The sequence below is a fragment of the Mizuhopecten yessoensis genome, unplaced genomic scaffold, assembly GCF_002113885.1.
Source record: "Mizuhopecten yessoensis strain PY_sf001 unplaced genomic scaffold, ASM211388v2 scaffold4347, whole genome shotgun sequence".
NCBI lineage: Eukaryota > Metazoa > Mollusca > Bivalvia > Pectinida > Pectinidae > Mizuhopecten > Mizuhopecten yessoensis.
Window position 1 is genome coordinate 135,560 of NW_018405500.1, and position 12,898 is coordinate 148,457.

A 12,898-nucleotide genomic window follows, 5' to 3' on the forward strand; every position below is an offset into this window, starting at 1 on the left:
AGAAAATACAACACACACTTCTATTACAGAATTTCATATACTGCTAATCATTCAAAAATCCTCTCCAATGGTCATAGTAACAAGGTAGCTTGGTGACTCCAATGGTCACAGAAACAAGGTAGCTTGGTGACTCCAATGGTCACAGAAACAAGGTAGCTTGGTGACTCCAATGGTCACAGTAATAAGGTAGCTTGGTGCCTCCAATGGTCACAGTAACAAGGTAGCTTGGTGCAGTGTACAAGTAACAATAGACAATTCTTTGTTGGTTACGTCTGCTGAGGTAACGAGTTGGAGTCTGTAGACAGTATGGGAAATTCCAATTTTTGAGACACTTCCTTCCGCACAGTAAGATATTTCTGGACTTCATTTGGTTGTGTCAAGGCATGTAAGGGAGCCTGATAAAGTGAGAGAAAAACTTATAGTGATACAGTAAAAGTATAAACATATTCACTATGGCACACAAAAAGTGAAAGTAGAAACTCATTGTAATATATTAAACGTACAAAAATGTATAAATGCATTAGCCATGGCACATATAAAGAGAAAATAGAAATGTTTTAGTTGTAGGACACATAAAATGAGGGTAGAAACATCTCTCTAATTCAGCACTAAATTTTTAGAAACGACCAAGAGCCTAGGTCAATGAGGTTACATGAATATCTATGCAAACAAATATCAGACACATTCATAATGAAATAATTCTCAGATAAATTCCTGTAAACTTTTCTGTTGTACATATATTTTTATAAAGTGTCTGTACAAATCTGTAAAATTTTATTTTGTCAAGGAAATGTGATACAAATCCTGTTCTGTACCTTAATATTCTTTATTTGATCATCTCTGCTAGAGAATTCTCTCAGAATATAGTTGTTTTCCGCCTGAAAATACATAAACAAAGCTGCAATCAATATGTATTTGTGTTGCACAGAAATATACATGCACAAATGTGAATAAAAGTATCAAGAATGTAGCATTTTAATTTGACAGTTGTACACTTTAACATAACAGACTTTGACATTCAGATACATTTTGTAGCATGTATAGGTACCAAACTGTTTTAATCTGTCAATATTGTGACACAGAAATAAAATATTAGACTGATTGATCGAATATTTAATCCAATGGCTAAATTTTACAAATCAGGTACGCACCAATGTCAATGAAAAACTTTATAATGAAATGACAACTTAAAAATTATTAAAAGGCTAAATTTCTGTAAAAAAAGACTTTTTACCACAACACAACACTATAATAAGTTGTCTACCAGAAAAGTGTTGGTGTGATATAGGTCTTGTAAAGATTACCTCGTGGTAAAGTCGTGTGTCATTGATCCTAACCATGACATTGTCTACCCTCAGAAACAGCCTCATTAGGATAAAGAAACTGGTCGGCATGACTCTCTGTGAAAATGAATATAACACTATTTACCTAGGACACTTGACATAAAATTACATTTAACAATATTTCTATTCATATCCATTGTAAAATTGCATATAGAACTATTTCCATTAAAATTAATTTTAAAATTACATGTAGCATTACTTACATTAGGGGCCACTGTAAATTAGAAAACATTATTTACATTAAAATTGGGACAAGAGGCCCAATGGGCCTGCATCACTCACCTGGTATTAATCTAAAACTTGTAATCTTAAAAGTGATCTGAAATAAAGCTTGTTAATGAGATTATGTCATTTAAAGGTTTATATATATTTGACCGAATGTGACCTTGAAAGTGAGTCAAGGTCATTCAAATGACTTGATAGCCCTTCATCCAAATATCAACATTCTGGGCCTCATGGTTATTCAGATAAGTCGTTTTAAGATTTTAAACAAATTTGACCCCTGTGACCTTTAATACAGGTCAAGGTCATTCATTTGAACAAAGTTAATAGCCCTGCATCCAAGCATGTTACGGGTTAAATAGTATCACCATTGGCCTTTTGGTTTTTCAGAATAAGTTGTTTAAAGTTTTTAACATACTTGACCCATGACCTTGAATATGAGTGAAGGTCATTCATTTAAACAAACTTGGTAGCCCTTCATCCCAGCATGCTATGCATATATACTGGCCAAATATCATAACCGTGGGCATTTTGGTTATTCAGAAGAAGTCGTTTAAAGTTTTTAACATATTTGACCACTTTGACCTTGAATATGGGTGAAGGTCATTTATTTGATCAATATTGACGCTGGACGACGGATGGACGCCGCACCACAGCATAAGCTCACTTGGCCCTTCGGGCCAGGTGAGCTTAAAAAAACAGGTACATTTATATGATTAAACAGCTGAGTATAGTAAATAAAATGGAAAATCATTTTAATAGTATACACATTATTTGAAAATGCCAGTTAGTTACATATTACATGCATAAAACAACATCAATTTACTCTATTTGGATAAATGGAGGTTCCCAACGAGTGATGGTTGGTTATCATGTTTATCTAACTCGAGTTAATTAATTTTCAAATTGTATAAAGGCACAAGATTTATCGAGTGTCTTATACAATTTGAAAATTAAATAACCAGTGTTAGGTAAACATGATAACCTACCATCACAAGGTTTGGGTCCTTTTTCTCCCATAATGTTAATATTTTATCTGGAAAGCCATTTGTTTCCCTTGAAAATATACTTTGTCAGCTTAAGATGGGGGGGAAACAATTGCAGTGAATCATGACGTCACAATGGAAGATGACGTCGTAAAGCATTGTTACATGACGTCAAAAGTAATAAATTGACCAATGACATCATGTCCAGGGTGTAACCCACTAGTGGGTGACCAAAAATGTTAACCAACTCCTAGCAGGGTTATCCAATGAGTCGGGAGTGAGGAAACCTAGTGGTTGTGGGAGTAGAATACCTTTTTCGTCTATAGGTTTATCATATGACATTTTTATAGCCTGTGTGTGAGGAAAACCAGAATATTGGTTTCTCTCAATCAATCATCTTCACTTTTATGGGCTCCACACAAGGTTACATGATTTATCTAGTGGAAACATATCATTGATCTAGTGGAAAAACATATTTGAAGCCCAGTGATTTCTAAGATTAATCAGAGGTTGTTAAAAGGCTCCTTCTTGAGAATTTGACCCTCATTTTCCGAGGATGTTTGTGTGTAATATTTTTAAACATTCATAGAGGTACAATTATCACTGAAGCCAAATAGGATATGACTGTTAGCTGTGAAATAATCTAAATTATCATGCTTCTATCTTACCAAGTAATTCATGTACAATAATTCTGTAGAACTAATTTTAATTATCATGCTTCTATCTTACCAAGTAATTCATGTACAATTATTCTGTAGAACTATTTTTCAATAAAATACTAGTATGTCATGGAAGAATCGCACCGAACATTTGGACTTAAAAATGATCAGTCGGCACCTCCATATTTCTCTAGGTGAGTTAATTCTGTCAGCAATTTTGTGACTTACAAATTACTGAAATGAATGCCACCAACAAGTATCTAAGAGAAATGGATTACAGAGATTTATTACATACTTACTGATAAATATGGGTTTTTTGTATATGCGATACGACACAATTGCTCTAACTCATATCAGCCCTCGCTGTATCACACCCCAGCCCTCGCTGTATCACACCCCAAAAGCCTAATCAGCCCCCGCCATATCACACCCCAAAACCTGTATCAGCCCTCTCCATATCAGCCCGCAAAACAAGTATCACACCCTTTTGGATATAAGTATCACACCCCTTTTGAAATTTTTCGTTTTTCAATATTTCAAAAGAAAAATAGATCATAAGATAGTAGCTTTTATTAGTAAGTATGTAATAAACAGAATAAAACACGCCTTTTTCCATATCACACCCAGTATCAACCCTCGACCAATATCGGCCCTCGGGCTGATATTGCAGTCTCGGGTTGATACTTGGTGTGATATAGAAAAAGGCATGTATTATTCTCTATATAATACATAGTGTCATGGAAGAATTGCACCGAACATTTGGACTTAAAAATGATCAGTCGGCACCTTCGTATTTCTCTAGGTGAGTTAAATCAGTCAGCAATTTTGTGACTTACAAATTACTGAAATTAATGCCACCAACTAGCTATAGTATCTAAGGGAAATGGATTACAGAGATATAATGCTTAGTGTCATGGAAGAACCGCACCGAACATTTGGACTTAAAAATGATCAGGCGGCACCTCCATATTTCTCTAGGTGAGTTAAATCAGTCAGCAATTTTGTGACTTACAAATTACTGAAATGAATGCCACCAACTAGTATCTAAGAGAAATGGATTACAGAGATATATACTTAGTTTCTTCTTTTTCAATATTCACATCCACAAGTTAATGTTGATTCGTCTTTTAAGAAAATACAAGTTCTGTGGAAGAATCACACCAGTTGTGCAGACACATACGAATGTTCAGTCCACACATCCATATTTCTCCATATTATTTCTCCATATTGTGAGAGATTTCACCTGCTAACACTGACATAATGAGTACTTACAATCTTAACATTTAAAATGGAGGTTCCATTATCTGCGAGCTCATCCTCAAACAATAAAGTGTCAGCATAAAACATGATCTTCTCCTTCACCATTAACTTCTCCATATCTATCCTTTCTGATGTGTCAGACACCTACAATAGTTACAAGGACTCAACTGAAGATGTATAATTAGTACTCAAATCATTCCACAGTATTATAAGATACCAACCTAATCTAATGAGAGATTACAGAGAGTATCACTTTTAAATGAACATTCAGGCAAACATGAAAATCAGGTTACATTGATAATGGTATATCTAACCATAAAGGTTTCTGTATTATTTCCTTATTGAAGCTTTAATCTATTTTAATTCAGATAAGATTTTGTAGTAAATACCTTGATTTGAGCATCATCTTTTAAACCATAAAGTGTTCTATATTATTTCCTTTTTAAAGCTTTAACTTTTGTCAGTTCAGATATTGTAGTATAGATACCTTGATTTGAGCATCATCTTTACCAAACACAGTGCCTTTGTACTCGGTAGTATAGGTCCAATCAAACGGCTTTATCACATCTTTGATATGTTCACTGTCAGCTCTACAAACAATCAAGTATATATTTCATGTAAATAAGCAGAACAACATTTGTCAATTAATCATATTTTGTACTAAGGTCACATCAATATTTTACTCTGGCTCATGACTTCATGAGGAACATCACTCAATCTGCCCATCTATCTCAACTGAAATTTGGAAATAGAACCCATTACTCCATATTAAATATAACCCATTATTATTATGGTATTATTATGGAAATATAACCCAATATTATTATGGAAATATACCCCCTTATTATTATGGCAATATAACCCATTATTATTATGGAAATATAACCCATTATTATTAAGGCAATATAACCCATTATCATTATGGAAATATAACCCATTATCATTATGGAAATATAACCCATTATTATTCAACAGAATTATTTTTTGGTGAACAAATGTAGATCAGTTATACATTTTTGAGGAAGTTAGTACACGGACCAATCAAAATTTAATTCAGGACCACATTAATTATTGTACTTCCTTTCACAGACTTCTTTCCAGTTATACACATGTTTCAAGGAAAATGTGATTGTAATTACTTCAACAGTGTATTACAGTATAGAGAAGCTTTCAATCAAACTGAACTAACTTCATTATAAATCAGTCGCAAGTAAATTTAGTTACAGTCTATTTAATGATATAAATATTATGACTTTTATAAATCATTCCTGTTATCCCAGATTGGAGTGCATAGAGGGGTTTTAATGAAGGAGGAAAAAACAGCGCCTGAAAAAATGTGGTTGGGCAGGTGACCCTTATACCTTTTCACGTCTGATCTCAGAATTGAACCCCAGCAGCCTTGAAAGGTAAGTGTTATCCACTGCAACACCCCCCCCCCAATGTAGCCATGAAAATGTGACTGTAATTTTACTTTAAAAATGTGTATTACAGTATAGAAAAACTTCCCATCAAAACTGAATTAACATTATTATAATTCAGTCCCGAGTAAATTCAGTTACAGCCCTTTTATGGTATAAATATATAAACTTTAAACTTTAGCAGTATTTGCTTTAATGATATTATGGAGAATGTAAAAAAATCATAAAAAAAGGGGTTGGGGGTGCAGTGGATGCATTGGACATCTTAATCCTTTTTTTTTGTCAAATTTAAATATATTTATTCATTTTAAAACAATTATTGAACAAGTTATTCTGTTTTATATAAATCACTCTTGTTGGCCTAGGTTGACGTGCATAGAGAGTTTTAATGAGAGAGAAAACCGCAGTACCTGCAGAAAACTCATGTGGTTGGGCCTGTGACCCAATACCTTTTCACATCTGATCTAGGCATCAGCTTTGGGCATCATGGTGAACGGTGAGTGTGTTTTCCACTGCACCCAACCCCCCTTTATTGTAAATTGTTTACATTCCCAATACATGTAATATCATTAAAGCAAATACTGCTAAATAATAATATAAATACAAGTTAATTTCCAACCTTGAAAATAATACATCAATACATTATCATACTTGCTAGTTGGACCAATTTAAAGGAAATATTTTCTGCAATGTGGATCTAGAGAAGATGACCACCAGCCACTTCAATACATGCCTTGGTAGTCCAAATTTATATACTTGGTCCTTTGATTAAGCCATGCCAGCACCTTGGTCAATCAACATCGAGTACCACTTACCTTGCTTCCTGCCAAGCCTGAGAAACTGCAACCTTCAGGTGGTCATGGTGAGCATCGACCATCTTCAGTGCATCTAATGTGTTGAATTCTATTCCAAATCCTCCCATATGTTCAAGGCGAAGTACATTGTTAGCAAATACCATCTCTGGAAACTGAGGCAGTTCTAACTGGCTGTCAAATCTGTTAACAACAAACCAGATAACCCATTTATACAGAGAACTTGAACTTCAATTTTATTGTCATAACGTTTTATTAGGCGAAATCATGATATCTTGTATTATATATTGATATCATAGTGAAAGATAAATTTATGGTCACACACCACTTGAGAAAGGCTCTGATATGTCCAAAGCTGGTGGTTTCAACATTCTCCTCTGCTGATATGAATGTCACAGGTTTTGGGAACAATATATTTTTGCTGATATTCAATTGATAAAGTAACATTTTTGAAATTTTACCAGTCAGCTAGTTACAATTCAGATTTGAAAATAGAAACATGTATCTACCAAGCAAATGATATGTACCTTTCCCTCTCAGGTCCCTCAGACTTAAGGATATGGCTCTGTGTTGCATTTAAAGTCCATGGACCAAATTGGAATTTTTCTGTTTTCGTTTTCCCAGTGGCCTTATTATCTCCCGCCATCATGGTTCAGCTGTGGAGGAAACAGGAAAACAAAATATGATAGGAGAGATAATTAGAAAAAATATTTTTCTTATTTCTATCTTAGGCTAAGACAAAAATTATTTCTGTTTCATGATCAGGTTATTATATAAGAAGCCAGGATAAGTCAGTAGGCAAATAATCTTTAATTTCATAGATCAATATAAAATGTCACAATGCATGTCCACAAATTATGATGGCTATTAAGATGTCAAGAATGGGGCGAGGCTCTCAGAACAGGAACATTATTCAAATGAGTTAATCTGAGCTTTGCCTGGCTAATGAATTAATCTTGAATAGGTACAAGCTTGAAAGCCATAAATGTACTAGAGTCAACAGGAAAATTTAGGATAGTTGGGATACCTGAAACACACAATTTTTGTTTGGCCTTATATTTTACTTAATCAACTAAACATGATCACAATCCAAATAAACTTATGTAAAGTATTGCCGTTACAAAGGATGAAATGTTGAGAACTACAATGACCTATACAGTACTAGAAGAAGCATATGGAATTAGAAATGGAGAGACGACAGGTTCCTCTTGAAAGATACCACAGATGCAGACATTCTGGATGGGATGAGGATTTAAACATGTTTGTAGTATGACTTCATTTAAGACGTGTCTAAACTAATTACATGTAGATCTTGTTTTCAATGATGCTAGACAAGCCTTTCAGTAGACCGTTGAGGTATGTTTTTGACTCCTGAAAATGAGCTTTGAATCTCGGGTTTGAAAGGGTATGTCTATTTGACTTGTGTTCTGACCCTCAAAATTTCAGGGAAAATATTATTTGTCCTCTGAAATTGCTAAAAGTCAAAGTCAACTGAAAGTCCTGCTAGGATGGTGTAGTTAGAGGCAGAAACACCTACATGTTTATGTTTTGTTGAACATTATTAGTTCATGTTCTATACTAACTTCCAAGAGTTTCTTCAGGTATTTCAGTATTGATTATTGTCAGGTGTATACCACTTTCAGTTTGTACTTAAGGTCTTAGATATGTGAGATCAAGATGAAGTCAAAACTCATCTCTGGATTTTTTCACTCCATTTAAGAGAGGGTAAAACTGATGATGGTTTGATTAACTTTGACATTGATCTTTTGCTATCATGAACACAGAAATAAGTTGCTAATTTTGCTATAGAGTACATATATTTTTTTTTACAAATTTCTCAGGTAATAGAGCACTAGCAAATATGGCTATATAGTTCTAATGATTAACATGTAACAAAAAAGAGAGTAGTGTGCTTCCTCAAGGTATTGAACCAGTGACCCTCCGTCCAATAGTCCATAGCTCTATCGACTGATCTAGAGAAAAATCCCTCTAGCAAGATGTCAAGTTGTTTCGCCTTAAATCCTGTTTGCCAAACATTGTTTTGTTCTAAAAAAACTCAAATATTGTTACAGTTATATCATAACGGAAGTTAGGAGAGTTTACTGTTTATACGAAAAACACAGTGAAGTACATGCGAGACAGGTTGGGCACACCGGCGCGTATGGGTAATTATCCTGCATTTGGGTAAGTTTCCAATTTCAGTAACAATTCTATTACTGAAATTGGGAATAATGTGAAATAAAAACACAAAAAGATTTTTTAAACACTTGGAGCAAAAATAAGGTATTATTCTTAAAGTAACATTTGTACACAAAAAAAATAACAATTCTGATGTGTAATTTATTGTGAAAATGACAATCAATATCACGGACTTTGTTCTTTCCATTGTGTAATCAATGGGATCATCCAGTGCAAATGAATTACGTTGTAAGAATTGCTCTTTTTTGTTCATAATGTTTCAAAGAACTTTATGTGTTCTCATGATCAATTACCGATATGCGCCATTGTGCCCAACCTGTGGGATATTCCTCGGTCATTAAGATTAAATTTCAACAATGAACGTACATTTCACAGTTAAAATCGCCTAGAATTCCATCATCATATCGTCATGGCAATTTGCAATTATCAGTCTGCTCGTTTTCGTGTGAAATAGCGCCTTTCACGCATTGCTTACTTTTTCTGTGAAAACTCCCGCAATGTTGTTGTATCATAAACCGATTACTTCCGGTTTACTGTTGAGTAAGCATAACTAACAGTTTGGTATCATTAAAAATCAATAATCATATAGTTGAAATATTTAAGTGGATTTTTTTCTTGAACACATATTAATTATTAAATTAAGTTTATCATATAAAAAACATAAATGACATAATAATTTTACGACATATAATTTATCAATATTTCAGATTTGGACAGCCGAAACGCAATGTGTTCAAAATTTGGGAAAAGGAATAAGCAAACAAATCATTTGATATCAAATGACAGTTTTAGAGACTGTTATGTATACTATCCAGTCAAATGACAGTTTTAGAGACTGTTATGTATACTGTCCAGTCAAATGACAGTTTTAGAGACTGTTATGTATACTGTCCAATCAAATGACAGTTTTCGAGACTGTTATGTATACTGTCCAGTCAAATGACAGTTTTCGAGACTGTTATGTATACTGTCCAGTCTAGCATTTCGATATCAGAATCAGTAAATTAATCAGCCATCTCCTATAAAATATAAACTTTATTATTTTACAACAATTATGAAACAAGTTATGACAACTTATATTAATAAGTTTAGCTAGCCCAGATATACGCGCACTGTGGGTCTAATGTTGGAGGAAACTGCAGTACCCGGGGAAACACATGCACGTGGTCGGGCAGGTGTTCCCATACTTTTTCACGTCCGATTGGGGAATCGAACCCCGGCCACCTTGGTGAAAGTCGAGTGCGTTATATCCACTGCGCCACCCATCTCCTTCCTCCTACATCATCTCAGAGTCATATATTACAATAATTATAATTTATGTTTCTGATCCTGTCAAATCCTTTTCGGGTTTTTTGGGGGGGTTATTTTTATCTTTTTACTAGTTTCAAGATTTTTATCATTAAACTTAACTTTGTGTTCTGGTAAGAAAGATCTGATTTCTTTGTAATGACATGTAATTCAATTATGGTTTAAAATGTTGTCGCCGAGTTCAATTTACTTCATCGTTATGCTTTAGCAGGGGGGAATTGATCAAAAGAAAGAACATGATACGGAGACTTCTAGGTCATATAAAACTTGATTTGTGTCTATTATACTATTATCTATAAATCAACATCATATGGTATAGCTCCAACTCCAGAAATTCTATGTTAATTCTCCAAAAGACAATATTGCACACTTTATTACTCTTTAGAAAGGGTTTCCCCATCAGCAGCACCTCTGAAAGGAACACGATACAGACATTTTAGGTAATATGACGTACTTTTGTCTATTACTTATAAATCAAAATCATATGGTATACATGTAGCTCCAACGTCAAAGATTCTATGTTAATTCTCTAAAATACGATATTGCACAATTTATATGGAGACACTCTAGAAAGGTTTTCCCCCGCCAACAGTACCTCAACCCAAATTTATATTTTGTGACAACAATTTAGATTAAATGTTGTCATACCGTAAGAGAGATAGGATTGAGCAAAAGTGAAAGGCAAAATAAAACATTTTGTTTATGCTACATTTAACATCAAAGTTTAGATCGGAACAAAAATGTGATTTTGTGAAAGGGTAATGGTGAGACTTCAGTGATATACTCTTTTACTTCTTAATTCAAATATTATCATAAACATTGTTATTAAAGTATACTATATTGTTACTTTATATGCAGTCTGAGAGTTTGGTCGGTAGGGATTGGCCCAACCACCAGCCCTCTTCTGCAAGTAGCAATTAATTTAAATAAAATTCAATTGTTTTAAATGTATCGTTTGTATCAGATTTTAACTATTCCAAACGGGATACACTTGTTACTATCTTATTTATTTCAAATGATTTTTTTTTGTTTAAGCATGGAATTAACAATCTAATTCCGTGGTTAAATTTATTTACCGGTACATTGCCAATCAATTAGATTACTGTACGTTAATGTCTGAGTGTTTGGTCGGTAGGGATTGGTTAATACTATATATCTTTAATTGTAAAAATACCAATATATGGTTATTCACTTTATATTTTATATAATTCAATTACCAGCATTATTTTATTGATTATAGCCTATGGCACATGTAACATTTTATATCTATTTTTATAAAAGAAGTGTGTTATTGTCTTATCAAGTTATCAATATATACTATATAATGATGCAACTATTTTATGAATTAAATTGATTTATTTAGACCTAAGGGACTCCATTGGAATTAAGAAATAAGAAAGAAAGCTCATTATAGCAGAAGCAAACAAATTACATGGACTTCGATTTTCTTAGTCCGTGATATTACAGACTTAATGGCTATATAAAAATACAGATTAAAACAGATAATCCTCATTCTTCATATCTCCCATTTCATCTTTTCAAAATTGACGGGACACCCAATGTTGGTGAACAATTTCATTTCTTTTGCTCATTCCGTACGCACTAGTGCGTTCCACTTCTTTTTGTCTAGCAATTTATAAGACCTGTCATTACACACCGAGGAATATCAACAAATCATGAAGACTTGAGACGTCGGGCGACACTTCATATCGAAATAATAGAACTCTGTAGTTCTGTTAACACGTGTCAGTTGTGGCTTTAGGAATGGGAACATTAGCAAATATGATACCTATATTTTCAGCATTATAAGTGGACATTTTGTGTAACAACATGAAAAAAGCACCAGATAACGGCGTCATTTTGGACAGAGTTGAAAAAAAAGGAAAAGGCAAATTTATTTAACATCGTTGTGTATTTAGCCTAATTCTGACCTATTCTAAGGGCCAGTTGTATTAAAAAGGGAAAACATGGCTTTCGCGTCTCGAAAATTGAGCAGCAAATTCAGAAGAGAAACCGATGTGAGTTTCATTTATCTGTCGCTCTTCTTCTCACGTCATGTCAAATACAAGGAAACTAAAGCTTATCCACAAATTGGAATACTAAGTTAGAAGTAATACTAATTAAATATGTCATTTTCGCTTTCACTTTTAATATAGTATTCAGTATTCACTATTGTAAATATTTGTACTTGGTAGAAGGAGAGAGAGCTTCGTCATTCACCTAAATTTATTTTAAAATTAGTAGTTGAAATGATTAAAAAAAACCTTACTGTTTTCATTTTTCATGAACAGTTGTGTTATTGGAAGAATTTCAAGTTTAGCTATTTGCAGATCATGTTGACCATGTACGAATCTGAGTCTAATGATCACAAGAAAGTTTATGGAAGAAACATCAAATGAAACTGTATAAGCAAATAAACAACTAAACAGACCTAAAAACCACCTTGCCCTAAAATATTATAAATATATAGTTTTGTAATCTGGACCTAACTCTAGGAGATGATCTTGTTATCTAGCTACCTGATCACCACAAATCAACCCAGACGGTTCCTACTACATATATATTCAGATCTACTCAATCCAGGGACCAATTTAGTAACCATTTTATCTAATTTCATATGACTTAATCCATTAGTACTGGAATTGATGAAGAAGGTAAAATTATCACTTAATTCCATTAAGAACAGGGAGG

The 12,898-nt window shown here is 33.5% G+C and overlaps 2 protein-coding genes across 3 annotated transcripts in view; one reads left to right on the forward strand and one right to left on the reverse strand.

Moving 5' to 3' along the window:
* Window position 1: 1 nt before the first annotated feature.
* LOC110448813 (TIP41-like protein) lies at window positions 2–9,419 on the reverse strand. 2 transcript variants are annotated; one of them, XM_021495259.1, is made up of 8 exons: window positions 9,375–9,419; window positions 7,228–7,356; window positions 6,704–6,883; window positions 4,958–5,060; window positions 4,483–4,614; window positions 1,305–1,400; window positions 816–878; window positions 2–395 (listed from the first exon to the last, which is right to left on the reverse strand). In XM_021495259.1, the coding sequence occupies exons 2-8, from the start codon at window positions 7,347–7,349 to the stop codon at window positions 267–269; spliced, it is 825 nt and encodes a 274-aa protein (XP_021350934.1). In that variant the 5' UTR covers window positions 7,350–7,356; window positions 9,375–9,419; the 3' UTR covers window positions 2–266. The 2 variants fall into 2 exon arrangements, with proteins under 2 accessions (XP_021350934.1, XP_021350933.1); XM_021495258.1 differs by having other exon boundaries at window positions 9,266–9,410.
* A 2,440-nt stretch (window positions 9,420–11,859) lies between these two features.
* The window catches only part of LOC110448815 (WD and tetratricopeptide repeats protein 1-like), a 12,325-nt gene continuing 11,286 nt past the window's right edge, over window positions 11,860–12,898 (forward strand). The window contains exon 1 of the mRNA XM_021495260.1: window positions 11,860–12,225. Within this exon, the coding sequence (XP_021350935.1) occupies window positions 12,175–12,225 (51 nt within the window). The 5' untranslated portion in view covers window positions 11,860–12,174. The remainder of the gene's footprint in view (window positions 12,226–12,898) is intronic.